At 51.3% G+C, this 24,987-nt stretch overlaps 1 protein-coding gene across 1 annotated transcript in view; it reads right to left on the bottom strand.

Annotated features, from left to right (window-relative positions):
• Positions 1–707: 707 nt before the first annotated feature.
• RRM1 (ribonucleotide reductase catalytic subunit M1) overlaps positions 708–24,987 on the bottom strand; it is a 42,054-nt gene continuing 17,774 nt past the window's right edge. Inside the window, exons 10-16 of the mRNA XM_060263855.1 lie at positions 23,208–23,357; positions 16,132–16,353; positions 12,168–12,244; positions 8,800–8,935; positions 6,849–6,944; positions 3,747–3,935; positions 708–1,810 (exon numbers count right to left, since the gene is read on the bottom strand). Of these exons, the coding sequence (XP_060119838.1) occupies positions 1,631–1,810; positions 3,747–3,935; positions 6,849–6,944; positions 8,800–8,935; positions 12,168–12,244; positions 16,132–16,353; positions 23,208–23,357 (1,050 nt within the window). The 3' untranslated portion in view covers positions 708–1,630. The remainder of the gene's footprint in view (positions 1,811–3,746; positions 3,936–6,848; positions 6,945–8,799; positions 8,936–12,167; positions 12,245–16,131; positions 16,354–23,207; positions 23,358–24,987) is intronic.

The following is a 24,987-nucleotide window of genomic DNA, read 5'->3' on the forward strand; positions in this document are numbered from 1 at the left end:
TACAGTATTTGGGTGTTGCTCCAGAGACCCTGCCCAGAGCAAAGCCTCCTGTTCATTCAAGTTCGACAGCGCTCAACATTTCAGCCTTTGCCTTGACTCAGACCCCACCCCATATCCACCCACCCATCTTCTCCATTACCACCTCACTCGTTTAGACCAGGAGTCCCCAGCCTTTTTGTGCCTGCTGGTACAACTGGAATTCTGACCCAGCATGGTGGACACACCCTCAAAATAGCTGCCTCAGGAGGCGGAGCCAGCCTCAAAATGGCTGACACAGGAGGCGGAGCCAGCCACAAAATGGCCGCCACAGGAGGCAGAGCCGCCACAAAATGACCGCCACAGGAGGCGGAGCCAGCCTCAAAAATGGCTGCCACAGGAGGCAGAGCCAGCCTCAAAATGGTTGTCGTAGGAGGCGGAGCCAGCCATAAAAGATCCTCATGGCAGCAGCCGCCAAAGCCATGCCTGCACTGCCAATCAAATCTCCAGTGGCTAATCAAAACCCTATGTGGCCCTGCCTACTTTCTCAGGCACCACACTAGACACCCGATTTAAATGTTACTTCCAAAGTGATCTCTGAAGTTAACAGCATTGGGTTAATCTGAGCACAGCCTGAACGGTGAAGCCCATGGCTGGTTCTAGTACCACAAGCCCCACGGGGAGTCTAAATCCCCAGGCCCTTTCCCCTCACGGTAAAAGACAACACCCACTTCACACTCTAAGCTTTATTGATGCATCTGAATTCATTCAGAGGATTCAGGTCTACGGGTGGAACACCCGAACTCGATAAATAGTGAGGACTTTGGCCCCTGCATTCCGATTACACCGCCCAAGGAGCAAACCAGAAAGCCTTAATGATCCTTTGCTTGTAAAAACTTCCTACCTGTTATGAACGTGGAAAAGGGCAGAGATGTTTCAATAGCAGCTTTATTGCAAAGAATAACACTGCTGAACCAAACACGGTTTGGATGCTAAACCCAGAATCCTCCGTGGTTCCTCCAGATTTCCCAACTACAGAAGGAGAAAGGGCTGCATGCCTTGAACACCACACTTCTATGCGCTCCCCAGGGAAGAACGGCGCATGGACTGCACATGGGTGGACAGTGAGAGTGAGCCGAAGTCCCCTCTCAGGCCCTGCAGGCCCCACAGCTCGCCTCCACGCCCCCAAGAGCACCCCAGGGGACAGCCAGAGCCACATACCCCCAAAACCATCACAGAACCCCCCTCTCTCTGGGTCCAGGATGGAAGCGAAAAGGTGGGCCTCTCTGGGTATAAGATGGTTGGCGCAAGATGGTCGAAGGAGTCTAATCCCTGAAGCGTAACATGCATGGCCTTCTCTCCGTGGGAAAACTGGCAAAAGTCATCTTTCTACATAATATAATGCAAGACTGCAAAAGGGCACTTAAAGGTTCCTGAAAGATCGACGGGGGCAGCGGTGTCTACACAGGTTTCCCCCAATACAGCCCCTCCCCAAAACCAGGCAGCTTTACCAGGTCAGGGGAACGTAAGCCCCCTCTTGCCCTCTGCCAAGGCAGGCAGCAGCAGCTTTCCACACCCTCGATGAACACTAGAACTAACTAATGGGGGGTTGGGGAACAAGGAGGGGCGGTTGTGGGTGCACCCAGCAGCTCCTTTACGAGCCGCACATGAGGCATTCATCTCTGTTCTCCAAGGAGCAGACCATGGCCGCCTTGTTCCTCTCCTCCTCCTCTTCCTTCGAGCTCTTCTCCTTCAGCTTCTCTTTGTTCAGGGTGAACTGGATGGGGTTCGCTGCTGGCTTCGTCCTCAGGTAATACATGCCGGTCTTCAGACCCTGCGGGGCACAAAAGAGGGTTTAACAAGCTCGCTCAAGACTCTGCTTGGAGGACACAGAGCAAGACAGGATGCCAATAAGAACATAAGAGAAGCCATGTTGGATCAGGCCGATGGCCCCTCCAGTCAAACACTCTGTGTCACATAAGAACATAAGAGAAGCCCTGTTGGATCAGGCCAGTGGCCCCTCCAGTCCAACACTCTGTGTCACATAAGAATATAAGAGAAGCCCTGTTGGATCAGGCCAATGGCCCCTCCAATCAAACACTCTGTGTCACACAGTGGCCCCCAAAAATTATATATATATAAACTGTGGCTAATAGCCACGGATGGACCTCTGCTCCATATTCTTATGCAATCCCCTCTTGAAGCTGGCTTTGCTTGTAGCCGCCACCACCTCCTGTGGCAGTGAATTCCACACGTTAATCACCCTTTGGGCGAAGAAGGACTTCCTTTTATCCGTTTTAACCTGACTCCTCAGCAATTTCATTGAGTGCCCACGAGTTCTTGTATTGTGAGAAAGGGAGAAAAGTACTTCTTTCTCTACTTTCTCCATCCCATGCATTATCTTGTAAACCTCTATCATGTCACCCCACAGTCGACGTTTCTCCAAGCTGAAGAGTCCCAAGCGTTTCAACCTTTCTTCATAGGGAAAGTGCTCCAGCCCTTTAATCATTCTAGTTGCCCTTCTCTGGACTTTCTCCAATGCTATAATATCCTTTTTGAGGTGCGGTGACCAGAATTGCACACAGTACTCCAAATGAGACCTCACCATCGATTTATACAGGGGCAATACGATACTGGCTGATTTGTTTTCAATTCCCTTCCTAATAATTCCCAGCATGGCGTTGGTGTTTTTTATTGCAATCGCACACTGTCTTGACATTTTCAGTGAGTTATCTACCACAACCCCAAGATCTCTCACCTGGTCAGTCTCTGCCAGTTCACACCCCATCCACTTGTATTTGTAGCTGGGATTCTTGGCCCCAATGTGCATTACTTTGCACTTGGCCACATTGAACCACATTGGAGTACTGTGTGCAGTTCTGGTCGCCGCACCTCAAAAAGGATATTATAGCATTGGAGAAAGTCCAGAAGAGGGCAACTAGAATGATTAAAGGGCTGGAACACTTTCCCTATGAAGAAAGGTTGAAACGTTTGGGACTCTTTAGCTTGGAGAAACGTCGATTGCGGGGTGACATGATAGAGATCCCTTACAAGATAATGCATGGGATGGAGAAAGTAGAGAAAGAAGTACTTTTCTCCCTTTCTCACAATACAAGAACTCGTGGGCATTCGATGAAATTGCTGAGCAGACAGGTTAAAACGGATAAAAGGAAGTACTTCTTCACCCAAAGGGTGATTAACATGTGGAATTCACTGCCACAGGAGGTGGTGGCGGCCACAAGCATAGCCACCTTCAAGGGGGGTTTAGATAAAAATATGGAGCAGAGGTCCATCAGTGGCTATTAGCCACAAAAAAAACTTGCCACTGTGTGACACAGAGTGTTGGACTGAAGGGGCCATTCGCCTAATCCCACAGGGCTTCTCTTATGTTCTTCTGTGACACAGAGTGTTGGACTGGAGGGGCCATTGGCCTGATCCAACAGGGCTTCTCTTATGTTCTTATGTTCTTAACCTCATCTGCCACGTTGACGCCCACTCACCCAGCCTCAACAGATCCCTTACGGGGAGCAGCTAGAATGGAATCCAGCCACACCTTCAAGACCGACAAAAGGCTTGGAGTATGAGCTCTCAAGAGTCAAGCCTCTAAAGAAAGTTTTGGAAACCTCTGACTCTGAAAACATTGGTCTTTAAGGGGCTCCCGGACTCAGTTAGAAGGCAGCCTCTGTCTCGAGTCTCTCCAAGCTCAGCAGAAGACTTTGGGACTAAGAGCAAAAGACTTCTCTCCCCCCCCCCACCCCCCACATACCTACCTGCTTCCAGCCATAGAAGTGCATGCTGGTCAGTTTGCCGTAGTTGGGCTCTGCGATGTGGATGTTGAGGGATTGGCTCTGGTCAATGAAGGCCCCTCGGTCGGCCGCCATCTTGAGCACGGTCTTCTGGGAGATCTCCCAGACAGTCTTATAGAGCTGCTTCAAGTCCTCTGGAATCTCCGGTATGTTCTGAAAAGGCAGAAAAGGGGGCCAGTCAGGAGGACCTGGGGGCAGAGACAGGGACGTGTTTGGGGGTGGCGACCCATGTTCCCCCCCCTAAGCTGCAGAGTCTTGTGAGCAAAAATTCTATTTCGTGAGCTACTGGCATGAAAGCCGTGAGCGACTGCATCGATGAGTGGGCTCTGGGGTCGTCCTTCCCGAGCGAAGACAAAAATGTGTGAGCTGGAGGCTAAAAATCTGTGAGCTAGCTCACACTAACGCAGCTTAAGGGGACCACTGGTAGTGGGCTTTCTCAACCAATTGGGCACCCACCCTGCATCACGTGACAGTGAGCAAGGCCGCTGCTTGGTGGACTGGCGACTGGCAGGGGGCTCCCGCCTTGAAACTCCCCCCACAGAAGGGCAGGTGCACTGCGAGCCTCCCTCTCTGTGGGGCAGACCTCAAGGCTCTCCAGCAACTGCCCGCCCTTCCCCACAGCCCCTCTGGCACCCAAAGAACTGCCAGGCCAGGAGAGAGCAGGGGGGCCACAGCCAGTTGGGGGGGGCTTAACTCCCCCCCCTCTTCACAGCCAGCTTGCTCTCCTTGGCAATACTGCTCCCCCCACCTTTTAAAAAATAGAAATGATTTTTAATACTCCAAAATTACAAGGAATGTAAGCAATGAGGATCCTGTGGATTTAAGGTAAAGGTATTTCCCTATGCAAGCACCAGTCGTTTCCGACTCTGGGGTGATGTTGCTTCGCACTGTTTTCATGGCAGATTTTATTTTTCATGGGGTGTTTGGCCATTGCCTTCCCCAGTCCTCTACGCTTTCCCCCCAGCAAGCTGGGGACTCCTTGACCGACCTCGGAAGGCTGGAAGGCTGAGTCAACCTGGAGCCGGCTACCTGAACCCAGCTTCCACCAGGAATCGAACTCAGGTCGTGAGCAGAGGGCTCCGACTGCAGTACTGCAGCTTTACCACTCTGTGCCACGGGACTCTGTGAATTTAGGGGGAGGTATTTGTGAGTTTCCTGCCAACGCTGGGATTCTATGATTAAAGTTAAAACACATATCAAGTAATGCAGGGTTCACAGAGAGAGATGTATATAAACAAGTCAACAGGTTTGCAGATCAGTTTCAAAAAGCTTTCAGCGGGAGGGGAAAGGAAGGAAGGAAGGAAGGAAGGAAGGAAGGAAGGAAGGAAGGAAGGAAGGAAGGAAGGAAGGAAGGAAGGAAGGAAGGAAGGAAGGAAGGAAGGAAGGAAGGAAGGGTAGAGCCATTAACGAGAGATACTCCTCTTGTGACATTGCTTGATTTCTCTCTCTCTCTCCTCCCTCCAATACATCCCCAGCGACCCCTGCAGGCTCCATGCCCAGAAGATGGCAAAACCCTCCAGGGTCCTTGGATACGCAAGTGGGAACGGTGATCCCCTGCCCTTATATATCCCAGTCAGAAGGTGGAGGAGGTGCTGGAAAGAAGGGCGCAGATAAAGGCTCAGGGACTCCATTCCAGCTTGTGTCTGATGAAGGGAGGCTTGACTCCTTCAGACCCCAAAACCTTACTTGACTCTTCTTCTACAGACCAATAAGGCTCCCCTCTGAAAAAATCTCTTTAATGAAAACGCCTCAAGAGAGCAAGGCACTTGGCAGCAAGATGCTCTCCAGTCTGGCACAGCCTGTCCCTCCCTTCTGTGAGGCCTGAGACCCGCCCTTCTTGGCACACCGAGCCCAGTTGGAGGAAGAAGAAGAATTGCACATTTATACCCCGCACTTCTCTCTGAATCAGAGACTCAGAGCGGCTCACAATCTCCCATATCTTCCTCCCCCACAACAGACACCCTGTGTGTTGGGTGGGGCTGAGAGAGCTCTGACAGAAGCTGCCCTTTCAAGGACAGCTATGGCTGACCCAAGGCCATGCTAGCAGGTGCAAGTGGAGGAGTGGGGAATCAAACCCGGTTCTCCCAGATAAGAGAGCTCTGGCTGACCCAAGGCCATTCCAGAAGGGGCAATTGGAGGAGGGGGGAATCAAACCCGGTTCTCCCATAGAAGAGAGCTCCGGCTGTCCCAAGGCCATTCCAGCAGCTGCGTGTGGAGGAGTGGGGAATCAAACCCGGTTCTCCCAGATAAGAGAGCTCTGGCTGTCCCAAGGCCATTCCAGCAGCTGCGTGTGGAGGAGTGGGGAATCAAACCCGGTTCTCCCAGATAAGAGAGCTCTGGCTGACCCAAGGCCATTCCAGCAGCTGCAAGTGGAGGAGTGGGGAATCCAACCCGGTTCTCCCAGATAAGAGAGCTCTGGCTGACCCAAGGCCATTCCAGCAGCTGCAAGTGGAGGAGTGGGGAATCAAACCCGGTTCTCCCAAAGCTCTGGCTGACCCAAGACCATTCCAGCAGGTGCAAGTGGAGGAGTGGGAAATCAAACCCGGTTCCCCCAGATAAGAGAGCTCTGGCTGACCCAAGGCCATTCCAGCAGCTGCAAGGGGAGGAGTGGGGAATCCAACCCGGTTCTCCCAGATAAGAGAGCTCTGGCTGACCCAAGGCCTTTCCAGCAGCTGCCAGTGGAGGAGTGGGGAATCCAACCCGGTTCTCCCAGATAAGAGAGCTCTGGCTGACCCAAGGCCATTCCAGCAGCTGCAAGTGGAGGAGTGGGGAATCAAACCCGGTTCTCCCAAAGCTCTGGCTGACCCAAGACCATTCCAGCAGGTGCAAGTGGAGGAGTGGGAAATCAAACCCGGTTCCCCCAGATAAGAGAGCTCTGGCTGACCCAAGGCCATTCCAGCAGCTGCAAGGGGAGGAGTGGGGAATCCAACCCGGTTCTCCCAGATAAGAGAGCTCTGGCTGACCCAAGGCCTTTCCAGCAGCTGCCAGTGGAGGAGTGGGGAATCAAACCCGGTTCTCCCAGATAAGAGAGCCACCCTCAGCTCAGGCCAGGCCAGGTGGAGGTACCTGGATGGAGCCGTTGTAGGCAATGATCTGGTTCTTCATCTCCTCGTTCCATAAGCCCCTCTCCGTCAGGTCTTTCAGCAGGTGGGGATTCACAACCTGGAAGGCCAAGAAACCCACAGTCACTGCACGAGAAACCTCTGGATTATAAGCAGAGCCCTAAAACCCCCTGATGCCCTTTGTCATTCTGTAACTCGCCCCCTGCCTACACCTGAAAACACAGCTTGCAATCCATATTCCTCCTAAGCTGTGGAGTCCTGTGAGCAAAAATTCTACTTTGTGAGCTTTGTTGTTGTTCAGTCGCACAGTCGTGTCCGATTCTTTGTAACCCCATGGTCAAAGTCACGCCAGGCCCTCCTGTCTTCCACCATCCTCCAAAGTCTGCTCAAATTCATGTTTGTTACATCAGTAATGCTGTCCAGCCATCTCATCTTTTGCCGTCCCCTTCTTCTTTGGCCTTCTGTCTTTCCCAGCATCAGGGTCTTCTCCAGGGAGTGCTCCCTTCTCATTGGGTGGCCAAAGTATTTGAGCTTCAGCTTCAGCATCTGACATTCCAGGGAACAGTCTGGGTTGACTTCCCTTAGGACTGACTGACTGGATCTTCCTGCAGTCCAAGGGACTCTCAAGAGTCTTCTCCAGAGAGTGCTCCCTTCTCGTTGGGTGGCCAAAGTGTTGGAGCTTCAGCTTCAGCATCTGACCTTCCAGGGAACAGGCAGGGTTGATTTCCCTTAGGACTGACTGGATCTTCTTGCAGTCCAAGGGACTCTCAAGAGTCTTCTCCAGTGAGGGGTCCCTTCTCATTGGGTGGCCAAAGTATTGGAGCTTCAGCTTAAGCATCTGACCTTCCAAGGAACAGTCTGGGCTGATTTCCCTTAGGACTGACTGATTGGATTTCTTGCAGCCCAAGGGACTCTCAAGAGTCTTCTCCAGTGAGGGCTCCTTTCTCCTTTGGTGGCCAAAGGATTTGAGCTTCAGCTTCAGCATCTGACCTTCCAGTGAACAGTCTGGGCTGATTTCCCTTAGGACTGACTGATTGGATCTTCTTGCAATCCAAGGGACTCTCAAGAGTCTTCTCCAGCACCACATCTCAAAAGCATCTATTCTTCTGTGCTTGGCCTTCCTTACGGTCCAACTCTCACAGCCATACATTCCTACTGGGGCTTTGTGAGCTACTGGCATCCAAGTGGTGAGCTGCTGCATGAATTAGCTTGCTCTGGGGTCATTTTCCCTGAGCTAAGACAGAAATGTGTGAGCTGGAGGTTAAAAAACTGTGATCTGGCTCACACTAACTCAGCTTGGAGGGAACGCGGCTTGCAATTATTCTGTTTCTGTTCTCCCCTGCAGAACTCAAGGCAGCTAACAATATAAATTAAATGATCATCAAAAACCACAATAAAAGCAATATAAATAAAACCATTATATTAAAAAAGTAAAGCTAGTCCCCTGCTCAAGCACCAGTCATTTCTGACTCTGGGGTGACGTCGTGTTTTAACGGTAGACTTTTTTACAGGGTGGTTTGCCATTGCCTTCCCAGTCTTTTACACTTTCCCCCCAGCAAGCTGGAGACTCCTTTGACCGACCTCAGAAGGAGGGAAGGCTGAGTCGACCTGGAGCCGGCTACCTGAACCCAGCTTCCGCCGGAATCGAACTCGGGTCATGAGCAGAGGGCTCTGACTGCAGGACTGCAGCTTTACCGCTCTGCGCCACGGGGCTGTCCATTATAAAAGCATATAAAAGACCAGTTTGAAACCTTAAATGAGGACTGCCGACGAATGAAAACAGCGTCATAATCGGCAGTCCTAAATAAAGCCACCTTCAGCTTGCCTCCCTGGAGATCAAAAGTGAGGGGGCCGGGCACAGCTCCCTTGGGATGGAGGTTCTCACAATCAGCTTCCCAACACAACTTCCAACCAGAAGGAGTTCCAAAGGCTCATTCAACACAAACTGGACTGACCTGGAACTCTCCGGAGAGAACTCTGCGGGTATAGATGTTGCTGGTGTAGGGCTCAATGGACTCGTTGTTGCCCAGGATCTGAGCTGTGGACGCCGTAGGCATCGGGGCAAGAAGGAGGCTGTTCCTGACACCGTACCTGGCGCACAGAGAAGCAAGAAGAATGGGGGGTATGGGGGGGGGGGGGGCTCTGAAAGCTTTGGCCCCACCATTGCCACTGATTTGGGTTAAGTGCAATGCTGAGCAAACTTAACAAATGGAAGATATGCCAAGAGTGCTACCGCTTTTCGCACAAAACTATTTTTAGGCTATTGTTACCTTTGAATGAAAAATGCACTGTTCAGCTGCACAGTACACACGACTAAACGTTAAAACAAGGTGGCCAAACTGTGGCTCTTTCACACATATTGTGTGGCTCTTGAAACCCCCACTGCCCTGTTGGGTGGCAGCTTGGAGAATGCATTTAAAAGTTAAAGTTGCTTTCTTTACACCTCTCCCTACCTCCTCCCTCCCCATCTATTCCTTTATTCCTTCCTTCCAACATCTGGCATTCATGTCTCGCAGCTCTCAAGTCAGTTTGGTGTAGTGGTGAAGTGCGCGGACTCTTATCTGGGAGAACCGGGTTTGATTCCCCACTCCTCCACTTGCAGCTGCTGGGATGGCCTTGGGTCAGCCAGAGCTCTCTTATCTGGGAGAACCCGGTGTGATTCACCACTCCTCCACTTGCAGCTGCTGGAATGGCCTTGGATCAGCCAGAGCTCTCTTATCTGGGAGAACCGGGTTTGATTCCCCACTCCTCCACTTGCAGCTGCTGGAATGGCCTTGGGTCAGCCAGAGCTCTCTTATCTGGGAGAACCGGGTTTGATTCCCCACTCCTCCACTTGCAGCTGCTGGAATGACCTTGGGTCAGCCAGAGCTCCCTTATCTGGGAAAACCGGGTTTGATTCCCCACTCCTCCACTTGCAGCTGCTGGAATGGCCTTGGGTCAGCCAGAGCTCTCTTATCTGGGAGAACCGAGTTTGATTCCCCACTCCTCCACTTGCACCTGCTGAAATGGCCTTGGGTCAGCCAGAGCTCTCTTATCTGGGAGAACCGGGTTTGATTCTCCACTCCTTCACTTGCACGTGCTGAGATGGCCTTGAGTCAGAAGAAGAAGATGATATTGGATTTATATCCCGCCCTCCACTGTAAGAGTCTCAGAGCGGCTCACAATCTCCTTTATCCCCCCCCCCCCACAACAGACACTCTGTGAGGTGGGTGGGGCTGCAGAGGGCTCTCACAGCAGCTGCCCTTTCAAGAACAACCTCTGCCAAAGCTATGGCTGACCCAAGACCAAGGCCATGCTAGCAGGTGCAAGTGGAGGAGTGGGGAATCAAACCCAGTTCTCCCGGATAAGAGTCCGCACACTTAACCACTACACCAAACTGGCTCTCCAGCCACAGCTTTCATAGAAGCTGTCCTTGAAAGGGCAGCTGCTGTAAAAGAACTCTCAGCCCCACCTACCTCACAGGGTGTTTGTTGTGGGGGGAGGAAGGTGGAGGAGATTGTGACCGCTCTGAGATTCAGAGAAAAGGGCGGGATATAAATCCAAAATCATCATCTTCTTCTTCAGACATTTGACATTTATTTATTTTTTATTTTTTTTACGTTATATTTATATCCCGCCCATTCTGTACAGACTAAAGGCAGCTAACCGCATAAAACAGACAATTGTTTAACAAAAACAATGTTAAAACAATAAAATAATCAGAGAAGAATCCTGTCTTGCATTCTTGTCTTGCAGCTCTCAGACATTCGATGTTCTTGTCTTATGGCTCTCAATCATCTGACATTTATTCTTTGTGGCTCTTATGTTAAGCCAGTTTGGCCACCCCCTGCGTTATAACATAACGAACGGGAGGGGCGGGGGGGAGCCCCAAAATGCAAAGGCAATGAAAACATTTACAGTGGCCCAGCTGATTCTCCCTGCCCACATTTTTCTGGGGAGGGACGGTGGCTCAGTGGTAGAGCATCTGCTTGGGAAGATGAAGGTCCCAGGTTCAATCCCTGGCATCTCCAAAAAAGGGTCCAGGCAAATAGGTGTGAAAAACCTCAGCTTGAGACCCTGGAGAGCCGCTGCCAGTCTGAGAAGACAATACTGACTTTGATGGACCAAAGGTTCATCAAAGGTGATTCAGTATAAGGTAGCTTCATGTGTTCATGTGTTCTGCATTTCCATCTTTGGATGCGGCTTGCTGCCCTGTGCTGGGCCAGAATCTGTTCCCAAAGTGCATTTCCTAACAGCCGTGAATCACCTGGGCTCATGCAGTGGACGAGAGATCCACCAATGCACAAAACAAGACCCTGAATTCTACCCCACCGCCTGCCTCGGGTTTCTGGCTGCCCTGGCTTCAGTGTTCAAGCGCATTCAGGCTGAGTCCAAAGTACATGTGTTCTCCAATGGCACGTGGCAGAAACACAGTCCTGTGAGGTAGGCCACATCTGAGACGGACACAAAAATAGTCCTAGTCGGGCCCTCTGGGAGAACCTGCACTGGCCCAAAGTCACCCAGCAGGCTTCACTCAGCAGGAGGAAGAAGAAGATACGGGATTTATATCCCACACTATACTCTGAATCTCAGAGCAGCCACAATCTCCTTTATCTTCTTCCCCAACAGACACCCTGTGAGGTGGGTGGGGCTGAGAGAGCTCTGACAGAAGCTGCCCTTTCAAGGACAACACCTACAGCCATTCCAGCAGGTGCAAGTGGAGGAGTGGGGAATCAGCTGCAAGTGGAGGAGTGGGGAATCAGCTGTAAGTGGAGGAGTGGGGAATCAGCTGCAAGTGGAGAAGTGGGGAATCAGCTGTAAGTGGAGGAGTGGGGAATCAGCTGTAAGTGGAGAAGTGGGGAATCAGCTGTAAGTGGAGGAGTGGGGAATCAGCTGCAAGTGGAGAAGTGGGGAATCAGCTGCAAGTAGGAGTGGGGAATCAGCTGCGAGGAGTGGGGAATCAGCTGCAAGTGGAGGAGAGGAGAATCAGCTGCAAGTGGAGGAGTGGAGAATCAGCTGCAAGTGGAGGAGTGGGGAATCAGCTGCAAGTGGAGGAGTGGGGAATCAGCTGTAAGTGGAGGAGTGGGGAATCAAACCCGGTTCTCTCAGATAAGAGTCCGCACACTTAACCACGACACCAAACGGGCTCTCCAGATTAGAGTCCACTGGTCTAAACACAGTGGCTTAGGTAATAAGCTGCTATTTCAATACCCTTGGCTCCCTATAAAAAAGTCCTTTGGCGAACTCTTGCACGGACATCTGTGTGCAGCTTCCTGCCCTCCCTGCTCCACCCCACCCCCTCCCCGTGCTGATCACAGGCTACGAACCAGGTGAAATCACTCACTTGGCAATCTTCTCTTTCAGTGCTTTCCAGTCCCAGAGGTCGGTCGGGGTGACATTCCACATGTCATACTGTAGGATCTAAAAACACAGCAAAGCCAAAGCAAGTCAGCCCCAACAGCCCACAGAGCTGAGCATGACACAGCCTGCCCCCACAGAATCTAGGGGAGGGGGGGGGAACACAGAACCGCAGGCTCCTTCAGGGCAAAGACTTCTTGCTGTGGGCGCTAAAGAAGAGGATGTTTCCCCAAGGAGTAACTGCGATTAGATCAAAAGGCATTCCAAACATTCTGAGAGAGTAAAACGGTACATCCTATAAGTGAAACTCCTTCGGGTTATTGGCCAGCCAATGGAGACTTAGCAGAAGAGTGACATAAGTTGTGCTGTCTGTTTTTTTACCCACAGCAGCTCTGGGAGGGAGGTTAGGCCAAGACTGTATGACTGGCCCCAGGTCACCCAGCAAGGTTCCATGGCAGAGTGCAGCTTCGCACCTGGGTTTCCCCGATACTAACCACTGCATCATAGAATCCTAGAGCTGGAAGGGACCTCCAGAGTCATCTAGTCCAACCCCTGCAGAATGCAGGAAACTCACAAACACCTCCCCCTAAATTCACAGGATCTTCATTGCTGTCAGATGGCCTTCTAGCCTCTGTTTAAAAACCTCCAAGGAAGGTGAGCCCACCACCTCCCGAGGAGGAAGCCTGTTCCACTGAGGAACCGCTCTAACTATCAGGAAATTCTTTGTAATCATAGAATCATAGGGTTGGAAGGGACCTCCAGGGCCATCTAGTCCAACCCCCTGCACAATGCAGGAGACTCACAAACACCTCCCCCTAAATTCACAGGATCTTCATTGCTGTCAGATGGCCATCTAGCCTCTGTTTAAAAACCTCCAAGGAAAGAGAATCATAGAGTTGGAAGGGAACTCCAAGGTCATCTAGTCCTATCCCCTGCACAATGCAGGAAACTCACAAATACCTCCCCGTAAATTCACAGGATACTCATTGCTGTCAGATGGCCATCTAGCCTCTCCTTAAAAACCTCCAAGGAAGGAGAATCATAGAGTTGGAAGAGAACTCCAGAGTCATCTAGTCCAATCCCCTGCACAATGCAGGAAACTCACAAACGCCTCCCCCTAAATTCACAGGATCTTCACTGCTGTCCGATGGCCACCTGGCCTCTGTTGAAAAACCTCCAAGGAAGGAGAGCCCACCACCCCCAAGGAGGAAGCCTGTTCCACTGAGGAACTGCTCTAACGGTCAGGAAGTTCTTCTTAATAGAGTCATAGAACTGGAAGGGACCTCCAGGGACATCTAGTCCAACCCCCTGCACAATGCAGGAGACTCCCAAGACCTCCCCCTGAATTCACAGGATCTTCATGACACTGGCTTCTTCCACCTAGAGATACAAGAGGTAGAGACTCCACGTTAAGAGGCAGTTAATCTCTGAATCCTAAAGCCAGGCAGCAACACCAGGGGAAAGCCTCAGCTTCTGTGCCCTGTTTGGCCCTCCAGAGAAACAGGATGCTGGACTAGAGGGACCCTCACTGGCCTGACCCAGCACGGCTCTGCTTATATTCTTCCTCCTGAGCCCTGCTGGAAACACTGCAGAAAAAGAAGGGAGCCTATAAAAGCCATCCACAAAGTGCCGCAAAGCGGTCACAGCTTTTTGTGAGTCCAGACACAAGCAGACATTTCACTCCAGTGTACAAGGGGACAGAGTTTTATACGTGTGAGCCCTGGCAGGGGGTAACACTTCAACATTATTTCCACATCCCTGAGCGTTAAGAAATTTGCTTTAAAGAGGAAATTAAAAAAAAAAAATCTGCAGTCTGAGCCAAAGATCCACATCATGTGGATGGTGAGGGGTCAGGAGACCAAGTCCTATGAGGACAGGCTGAAGGAGCTGGGCATGTTTAGCCTGGAGAGGAGGTGGCTGAGAGGCGATATTATCACCATCTTCAAGTACTTGAAGGGCTGTCCTATAGAGGATGAGGGGTCTGGAGACCAAGTCCTATGAGGAAAGGTTGAAGGAGCTGGGCATGTTTAGCCTGGAGAGGAGGTGGCTGAGAGGCGATATTATCACCATCTTCAAGTACTTGAAGGGCTGTCCTATAGAGGATGGCGTGGAATTGTTTTCTGTGGCCCCAGAAGGTAGGACCAGAACCATCGGGTTGAAATTAAATCAAGAGTTTCTGGCTCAACATTAGGAAGAATTTCCTGACTGTTAGAGTGGTTCCTCAGTGAAGCAGGCCTCCTTGGGAGGTGGTGGGCTCTCCTTCCTTGGAGGTTTTTAAACAGAGGGACGGTGGCTCAGTGGTAGAGCATCTGCTTGGTAAGCAGAAGGTCCCAGGTTCAATCCCCAGCATCTCCAACTAAAAAGGTCCAGGCAAGTAGGCATGAAAAACCTTAGCTTGAGACCCTGGAGAGCCACTGCCAGTCTGAGAAGACAATACTGACTTTGATGGACCAAGTGTCTGATTCAGTATAAGGCAGCTTCATATGTTCATGTTCAGAGGCTAGATGGCCATATTGCAGCAACGAAGATCCTGTGAATTTGTGAGTTTCCTGCATAGTGCAGGGGGTTGGACTAGATGACCCTGGGGGTTCCTTCCAACTCTATGATTCTTCAGGAGGCGGGGGGCTCTCCTTCCTTGGAGGTTTTTCAACAGAGGCTAGATGGCCATCTGACAGCAATGAGGATCCTGTGAATTTAGGGGGAGGTGTTTATGAGTTTCCTGCATTGTGAAGGGTTTGGACTAGATAACCCTGGAGGTCCCTTCCATCTCTATGATTCTATGACTGTTAAGAGCGGTTCCTCAGTGGAACAGGCTTCCTCCTTGGGAGGTGGTGGGCTCTCCTTCCTTGGAGGTTTTTCAACAGAGGCCAGGTGGCCATCTGACAGCAATGAGGATCCTGTGAATTTAAGGGGAGTGGTCTGTGAGTTTCCTGCATTGTGCAGGGGGTTGGACTAGATGACCCTGGAGGTCCCTTCCAACTCTTCTATGTTTCTAACAGGCTTCTTCCTTGGGAGGTGGTGGGCTCTCCTTCCTTGGAGGTTTTTAAGCAGAGGCTGGACGGCCATCTGACAGCAATGAGGATCCTGTGAATTTAAGGGGAGTGGTCTGTGAGTTTCCTGCATTGTGCAGGGGGTTGGACTAGATGACCCTGGAGGTCCCTTCCAACTCTTCTATGTTTCTAACAGGCTTCTTCCTTGGGAGGTGGCGGGCTCTCCTTCCTTGGAGGTTTTTAAGCAGAGGCTGGACGGCCATCTGACAGCAATGAGGATCCTGTGAATTTAAGGGGAGTGGTCTGTGAGTTTCCTGCATTGTGCAGGGGTTGGACTAGATGATCCTGGAGGTCCTTTCCAACTCTATGATTCTACGATAAGGAAGAACTTCCTGACTGTTAGAGCGGTTTCTCAGTGGAACAGGCTTCCTCAGGAGATGGTGGGCTCTCCTTCCTTGGAGGTTTTTAAGCAGAGGCTGGACGGCCATCTGACAGCAATGAGGATCCTGTGAATTTAAGGGGAGGGGTCTGTGAGTTTCCTGCATTGTGCAGGGGGTTGGACTAGATGACCCTGGAGGTCCCTTCCAACTCTTCTATGTTTCTAACAGGCTTCTTCCTTGGGAGGTGGTGGGCTCTCCTTCCTTGGAGGTTTTTAAGCAGAGGCTGGACGGCCATCTGACAGCAATGAGGATCCTGTGAATTTAAGGGGAGGGGTCTGTGAGTTTCCTGCATTGTGCAGGGGTTGGACTAGATGACCCTGGAGGTCCCTTCCAACTCAAGGATTCTATGTGCTTCACGCATGGGGCCACAAGCACAGATGGCATTCAAGCAGATTCCTCCCTCCCAGGAGTCTAGCTGGAGCTGCTATCGAGCCCCAAGCAGCAATTTTGTACTGGAAGGGGCTTGTTCCAAGAGGCCTCCTCCCCAAGCTGGCCTCTCTTTCCAACTGGCCCCACTTACGCCTTTGCTGATGGGGGAGCCCTCGTAGGTCTCGTAAGGCCCGTGCTCCTTGGCCAGCTGGCAGCTGGCTTCCAGGGCGCCGTAGTAGATGGTCTCAAAGATCTGCTGGTTGAGCAGCTGGGCCTCAGGGCTTTCGAAAGGGAACCTCATGAGGATGAAGGCGTCTGCGAGGCCCTGCACCCCAATGCCGATGGGCCGGTGGCGCTTGTTGGAGAGCTCCGCCTAGAAGACAAGAGGGGGGAAACCATGTCGTTGTGATTGCAGGAACACCCCCCCAGAGACATTTCATGTATTGGGGAGGGACTGTGGCTCAGTGGTAGAGCCTCTGCTTGGCCTGCAAAAGTTCCCAGGTTCAATCCCTGACATCTCTGGTTAATAAAGGTATCTCTAGTTAAATAAAGGGATCTGGCCTTACATACAGTGGAGCCAGTTTGGTGTAGTGGTTAAGTGTGCGGACTCTTATCTGGGAGAACCGGGTTTGATTCTCCACTCCTCCACTCGCAGCTGCTGGAATGGCCTTGGGTCAGCCAGAGCTCTCTTATCTGGGAGAACCGGGTTTGATTCCCCACTCCTCCACTTGCACCTGCTGGAATGGCCTTGGGTCAGCCAGAGCCCTCTTATCTGGGAGAACCGGGTTTGATTCCCCACTCCTCCACTTGCACCTGCTGGAATGGCCTCGGGTCAGCCATAGCTCTGGCAGAGGTTGCCATTGAAAGGGCAGCTGCTGTGAGAGCTCTCTCAGCCCCACCCACCTCACAGGGTGTCTGTTGTGGGGGAGGAAGGAAAAGGAGATTGTGAGCCGCTCTGAGACTCTTCGGAGTGGAGGGCAGGATATAAATCCAATATCATCATCTATCCAATAATTCCTTTTAATTCCTATTTGTCTGGGCCCCAGTTCCTGTTTGGCTAGTTCACGTGCTGGTTCTCAGTTAAGAACAGCACAGGAAGCACTTCTGGATCTTTCACTCAATGCTGAATTCAGTTCTGTTTGTCACATGAACGTATGAAGCTGCCTTATCACAGATCAGAGCCTTGGTTCATCGGGGTCAGTCTTTTCTATTCAGACAGGCAGCGGCTCTCCAGGGTCTCCGGCAGAAAAAGATCTTTCAAATCACCTACTGCCAGATCCCTTTATTTAACTAGAGATACCTTTATTAACCAGAGATGTCAGGGATTGAACCTGGGAACTTTTGCAGGCCAAGCAGAGGCTCTACCACTGAGCCAGTCTCTCTACATCATTCCAGGGTCTCAGGCTAAGGTCTTTCCCATCCCCTCCTGCCTGGTCCTTTCAACTGGAGATGCCCGGGATAGAACCTGGGACCTTCTGCATGCCAAGCAGAGGCTTTACCACTGAGCCACAGTCTCTCTACAGCATTCCAGGGTCTCAGGCAGAGGTCTTTCCCATCCCCTCCTGTCTGGTCCTTTCAACTGGAGATACCTGGGATAGAACCTGGGACCTTCTGCACGCCAAGCAGAGGCTCTGCCACTGAGCCACAGCCTTTCTCTACAGCATTCCAGGGTCTCACACAGAGGTCTTCCACATCACCTCCTGTCTGGTCCTTTCAACTGGAGATACCTGGGATAGAACCTGGGACCTTCTGCATGCCAAGCAGAGGCTCTGCCACTGAGCCACAGCCTTTCTCTACAGCATTCCAGGGTCTCACACAGAGGTCTTCCACATCACCTCCTGTCTGGTCCTTTCAACTGGAGATACCTGGGATAGAACCTGGGACCTTCTGCATGCCAAGCAGAGGCTCTGCCACTGAGCCACAGCCTTTCTCTACAGCATTCCAGGGTCTCACACAGAGGTCTTGCACATCACCTCCTGTCTGGTCCTTTTAAACTCAAGATTTCAGAAACTGAACCTGGGGTCTTCTGCATACCAAGCAGAGGCTCTGCCACAGAGCCACGGCCTCTCCTCACTCAAGGGCAATCTGACACACGCTGAATAATGCACTTTTCATCCACTCTGCAACTGGATTTCACTGTGTGAAAGAGCAAAAACCACTTGCAAACAATCACTAAAAATGCATTAAAAATGGACTGGAACCCTGAAACAGCATCCCCTTCAAGTGGGACACTTTCTGTCTGCAGCTTCACCCCGGCCAGCATTCTAGAATAATTGTTCTCTCTTCAGACCAGGAGCTGCAGCAAACAGAACACAAAAGAGAACAACGTGTTCTTCTGGGCAACCCTCTGCACACAGGCACCTCCTCCAAAGGGAGTGATGCGTATTTCAATATAGGTTTCTCCTGAGGAGTCCAATCCTCCACACCAGGACTTCAGAGCGGCGTGGGGCAAGTGAAGTGCTTGTCTGGTTGGGAAAGGGCCGTGGCTCAGGGGCAGGCAGCAAAAGACTTCTGGAGTTCTGGCCCCGCTGGTGGACCTCCTAATGGCCCCTGGGTTTTGGCCACTGTGTGATACAGAAAAAGGCGTCCCGGCTTACTGGGCCATGGCAGATGACCCCCAGGTGAAAGGGTGGAGCCAGTACCGCGCACACTGCGCTTCACCTAAAAAATTCCTCTGCGCAGGCCTGAAGGGCATATCCACACACACAACCCACAACGCATCAAGTCCTGCAGCGATAGGCAAGGGGCGAAACGGCAGGTGGAAGGTGCCACTGGAAGCCGCAGTCCCGATCCTGCATGTAGGCGGTTCAGGATATTGGTCGCCTGATGCTAACCCGGAGACGAAAGCATCTTTCGGCAGCACCCTGAACGACCAAGCAGCCTTATCTAGGGACAGCACTGCTTGCTCCACACGGAGAGGGGCCTAGAAAAGGTGGCCTAAACAAAGCTCGTCTCCCCCACCCCAGTTGGCTAGCCGCGGTCAACGGGCATCCTTACTTGCGGTCGAAAAATAACAACAAAGAAAAGGCATGCACCTGCCTCACAAAGTGTGCAAAGACTAAAGCTTGCGTGTTGGAACATCAGAACCATGCTTGACACAGTAGGCAGTGGTCGCCCTGAACGACGCTCTGCTCTAGTTGCCCACGAACTTCTCAGGTTGAATATCGACATAGCAGCTCTCAGTGAGGTCCGTTTCCCTGAGGAAGGTAGTCTTCAAGAACACGGTGCTGGCTATACCCTCTACTGGTCGGGTAAGTCAAAGGCTGAGAGCCGCCTTTCTGGCATTGGCTTCATGGTCAGGAACTCCATTGCCTCCAAACTCGAAAACCTGCCAACAGGTCACTCAGATCGCATCATGTCCATGCGCCTCCCACTTCAAAACAAGCAGCATGCAACACTCTTCAGTGTGTATGCCCCAACCCTTCAAGCAGATCCTGCAGAAAAGAACAAGTTCTATGCTGATCTACGCAACCTCGTACGGAAGACCCCTACAGAGGACAAGGTGATCATCCTTGGCGACTTCAATGCCAGAGTAGGTAAAGACTCGGAAGCCTGGAAAGGAGTACTTGGCAAACACGGCATTGGCAACTGCAATGACAACGGGCGCCTCCTGCTAGAATTCTGCATGGAGCACCAGCTCACCATCACCAACACTATCTTCCAGCAGAAGAACAGTCTGAAGACAACCTGGATGCACCCACGGTCCAAGCATTGGCACCTTATCGACTACATTCTGGTGCGCCAGAGAGACCTTCGAGATGTCTTACACACCCGAGTAATGCCCAGCGCAGAATGTCATACGGATCATCGTCTTGTACGCTGCAATCTCCGTCTTCACTTTAAACCCACACCCAGGAGAGGAGGTATCCCTCGGAGGAAGTTTCAGGTTGGCAGCCTCCAGTCAGCCGAAGTTAAAGCTGCCTTCCAGGCAAAACTCCAGTCAAGAATTGAGGACCTCAGTTGCCCCACAGACCCTTCTCCAGAAGCACTCTGGGAACACCTAAAAACTACCGTCCTGCAGATCTCTGAAGAAGTCCTCGGGTTCTCCACAAGGAAGAACAAGGACTGGTTTGATGAGAACAATCAAGAGATCCAAGAATTACTGGCAAAAAAGAGATCTGCCTACCAAGCACATCTTGCTCAGCCCTCCTGTCCTGGGAAAAAAGCAACCTTTCGCGCTGCATGTAGCAACCTCCAGCGCAAGCTTCGAGACATTCAGAACGAGTGGTGGACCAAGCTTGCAGAGAGAACCCAGCTGTGTGCAGACACTGGTGATTTAAGAGGGTTCTACGAAGCCCTGAAGGCAGTATATGGTCCATCATATCAGGCTCAGAGTCCCTTGCATAGTGCAGACGGCCAAGTGCTCCTCACAGACAAGGCATCCATATTGAACCGGTGGTCGGAGTATTTTCAGGTTCTCTTCAGTGCCAACCGCGTAGTTCAAGATTCAGCAATCCACCTCACCCCACTTCAACCGGTGAAAACAGAGTTGGATGAGATCCCCACACTAGAAGAGACTGTTAAAGCCATCAAGCAACTGAAAAGTGGCAAGGCAGCAGGAGTTGATGGAATTCCACCAGAGATCTGGAAGCATGGGGGCACAGTACTACATAGCTCACTTCACAAAGTACTTGTCACCTGCTGGGAACAAGGCAAATTACCACAGGACTTTCGCGATGCAATCATCATCACCCTATACAAGAACAAAGGGGAAAAGTCAGACTGCTCCAACTACCGGGGGATAACCCTGCTCTCCATCGCAGGCAAAATCCTTGCCAGAATACTCCTGAACAGACTGGCGCCCACCATTGCAGAAGAACTCCTCCCAGAGAGCCAGTGCGGCTTCAGAGCTAACAGGAGCACCACCGACATGGTATTTGTTCTCAGGCAGCTCCAAGAGAAATGCAGGGAACAGAACAAGGGTCTGTATGTGACTTTTGTCGACCTTACCAAAGCTTTCGATACCGTTAGCAGGAAAGGCCTGTGGCAAATCTTGGAACGTTTAGGATGTCCCCCAAGGTTCCTCAGCATGATCATCCAGCTACACGAAGACCAGCGAGGCCAAGTCAGACACTGCAACGACCTCTCGGAGCCCTTCCCAATAGGCACAGGTGTAAAGCAAGGCTGCGTTCTCGCGCCAACTCTCTTTACGATCTTCTTTAGCATGATGCTTCAAAGAGCCGCAGTAGATCTAGATGAGGACGATGGTGTCTACATCCGCTATCGCACCGATGGCAGCCTGTTCAACCTGAGGCGACTAAAGGCACACTCCAAGACAATGGAAAAACTCATCCGAGAGCTACTGTTTGCTGATGATGCTGCACTCGTCTCCCACTCGGTATCAGCTCTGCAGCATATGACGTCCTGCTTTGCAGAGGCTGCCAAGCTATTCGGCCTAGAAGTTAGTCTGAAGAAGACAGAAGTTCTCCACCAGCCTGCACCCCAGGAAGATTATTACCCTCCCTGCATCACTGTGGGTGAATCAGTTCTGAAGACAGTCCAGCAGTTCAGCTACCTGGGGTGCATCATCTCCTCAGATGCCAAGATCGACAAGGAGATTGACAACAGGCTGGCAAAGGCAAACCGTGCATTTGGCCGACTGCACAAAAGAGTGTGGAGCAACAAGCATCTGAAAAAAGGCACAAAGATCAATGTTTACAAAGCGGTTGTGATGACAACCCTCATCTATGGCTCCGAATCGTGGGTTTTATACCGTCATCACCTGCGACTCCTTGAGCGCTTTCATCAGCGCTGCCTTCGCACCATCCTCAACATCCACTGGAGTGACTTTGTGACCAACACTGAAGTCCTCAAGCGGGCAGAGGTTACCAGCATCGAGGCACTGCTGTTGAAGACGCAGCTGCGCTGGGCAGGGCATATTTCTAGGATGGAAAACCACCGCCTTCCCAAGATTGCCCTGTATGGCGAACTCTCCACCGGCCATCGAAATAGAGGGGCACCAAAGAAGAGGTACAAGGACTCCTTGAAGAAATCTCTTAGCACCTGTCACATCAACCATCACCAGTGGTCTGACCTAGCCTCAGATCGCAAAGCATGGAGGCACACCATCCACCAGGCTGTCTCTTCCTTTGAGAACGCACGCATAGCTGGTCTTGAGGACAAAAGGAGATTGAGGAAGAATCGCACTGCTACAGGACCAACCCTAAATCAGACTTTTCCCTGCAGCCGCTGTGGCCGGACCTGCCTGTCCCACATTGGTCTTGTCAGCCACCAGCGAGCCTGCAGCAAACGTGGACTATTGCACCCTTCTTAAATCTTCGTTCGCGAAGCCAAGCCGAGAGAGAGAGAGATACAGAAAAAGAAGACTACAGATTTATACCCCACCCTTCTCTCTGAATCAGAGCCTCAGAGGGGCTTACAATCTCCTATATCTTCTCCCCCCACAACAGACATCCTATGAGGTGGGTGGGGCTGAGAGAAGAAGACTGCAGACTTATACCCCGCCCTTCTCTCTGAATCAGAGCCTCAGAGTGGTTTACAATCTCCTATATCTTCTCCCCCCACAACAGACACCCTGTGAGGTGCGTGGGGCTGAGAGAAGAAGACTGCAGACTTATACCCCGCCCTTCTCTCTGAATCAGAGCCTCAGATGGGCTTACAATCTCCTATATCTTCTCCCCCCACAACAGACATCCTATGAGGTGGGTGGGGCTGAGAGAAGAAGACTGCAGACTTATACCCCGCCCTTCTCTCTGAATCAGAGCCTCAGAGTGGTTTACAATCTCCTATATCTTCTCCCCCCACAACAGACACCCTGTGAGGTGCGTGGGGCTGAGAGAAGAAGACTGCAGACTTATACCCCGCCCTTCTCTCTGAATCAGAGCCTCAGAGTGGTTTACAATCTCCCATATCTTCTTCCTCCACAACAGACACCCTGTGAGGTGGGTGGGGCTGAGAGGGCTCTCACAGCAGCTGCCCTTTCAAGGACAACTTCCACGATAACTATGGCTAACCCAAGGCCATTCCAGCAAGTGCAAGTGGAGGAGTGGGGAATCAAACCCTGTGAGGTGGGTGGGGCTGAAAGAGCTATCTCAGAAGCTATGCTTTCAAGGACAACTCCTGCCAGAGCTATGGCTGACCCAAGGCCATTCCAGCAGGTGCAGAGTGTTGGGCTGGAGGGGCCATTGCCCTGAGCCACCAAGGCTTATAAGATTGCTGTATCCCCTCCCCCCCAACACCGAAAGGCCTGAAGCCCCGCCTTCCTACCTCCGGCACAGGGTAGAAATTGATGTCAATGATCTTATTCAGGTTTCGGACGATGACCCCGGTGACCTCCGCCAGCTTCTTGAAGTCGTATTTGTGCTCTGGGGTGATGTACATATTCAGGGCTATGGAAGCCAAGTTACAAACCGCAACCTGGAAAGCGCAGAGGTGGGAAAACAGAACTCAGCTGCAAAAGCGAGAAGGTTCATATACAGCTGGGGTGGCCAAGGGTAGCTCTCCAGATGTTTTTTGCCTACAACTCCCATCAGCCCCAGCCAGCATGGCCAATGGCTGGGGCTGATGGGAGTTGTAGGCAAAACAACATCTGGAGAGCTATCCTTGGCCACTCCTGATATACAGCATGTGACCTACTAAACATGGCTTGGGGGGGGGGGGGGAATATAATCACATCTTCCACTGATTGAGGAGTGAGAACCCATGTGATCTCCCAAAAAGGTTACGCTGGGGCTCACAGTAACTGCAAAGACAAAAGCATCAGCAGACAAGGTCAATAGCGAGCAGGGGGGGTTGACATAGAGGGCTTTAAAACGGGTGTCAAACTTGCAGCCCCGGGGGCTGAATCAGGCCCCTGGAGGGCTCCTATCAGGCCCCCGAGCAACTGGCTGTCATTGGCCTCCTTCTCCCTCTCTCTCACTTCCTTCTGCATCACGGCTTGCTTTGCCAGGCTTGCTCAATCGCACAGGAACTACAGAGCAAAACCTCTATTTTCTCCATTGGCTGAGGCTCCTCCCTTGGGGAGGAAGTGGGGAGGAGGAAGAGCTTGCTTTGCCAGGCTCTCTCAATCATACGAAACAAAAAGGGGACTAGCAACGGAAGATTGCAGGCTAGGAGGTAACTGTGCTAACGAACCACAAATATCACAACAATAAGGCTGCTTACATGCACTTCTAAGTAAGTCTTTATATCATAGAGTCAAGCAATTGCTGATACTTGTTTATGAATATACATAGATAACAAAAGAACCAACAGTGCCGTTTGTAAGTAACTGACCAGCAACTTGGCGTCTAGTTTCTGAGTACAGGTTCCAGGTTTGAATTACTATTTGCAGCTGTGGCCGCTTAAGAGAACTGCTACCTTGGATACTGACATGCATTTTGAATGTATTGAGTTGTGGTTCCAGAAAAAGTAATTTCTGTCGGAAGAAGAGTTGCCATCGAAACACGACTTTACCGGAATCGTGTCACAACACTACTAATTCTGGAGTTATGAACTTGGCAAAATATGGACTTTTGGGTCTGTGTTTGTCAGTCGACCAGGCTTTTTGTATGAGTCGATGTATATAAATTGATTTTGTACATTGTTTTTGTTATCTAATGTATGTTCATAAAGTATCAGCAATTGCTTGACTCTATGATATATGAACATATAAACCTATGAAGCTGCCTTATACTGAATCAGACCCTTGGTACATCAATCAGTATTGTCTTCTCAGACTGGCAGCGGCTCTCCTGGGTCTCAAGCTGAGGTTTTTCACGCCTATTTTCCTGGACCCTTTTTTAGTGGAGATGCCGGGGATTGAACCTGGGACCTTCTGCTTCCCAAGCAGATGCTCTACCACTGAGCCACAGCCCCATTCATGGCTCTCCAGGGTCTCCAGCTGAGGTTTTTCACACCTACTTGCCTGGACCCTTTTCAGTTGGAGATGCCGGGGACTGAACCTGGGACCTTCTGCTTCCCAAGCAGATGCTCTACCACTGAGCCACAGCCCCATTCATGGCTCTCCAGGGTCTCAAACTGAGGTTTTTCACGCCTACTTGCCTGC

The sequence above is a fragment of the Heteronotia binoei genome, unplaced genomic scaffold (genome assembly GCF_032191835.1).
Source record: "Heteronotia binoei isolate CCM8104 ecotype False Entrance Well unplaced genomic scaffold, APGP_CSIRO_Hbin_v1 ptg001202l, whole genome shotgun sequence".
NCBI lineage: Eukaryota > Metazoa > Chordata > Lepidosauria > Squamata > Gekkonidae > Heteronotia > Heteronotia binoei.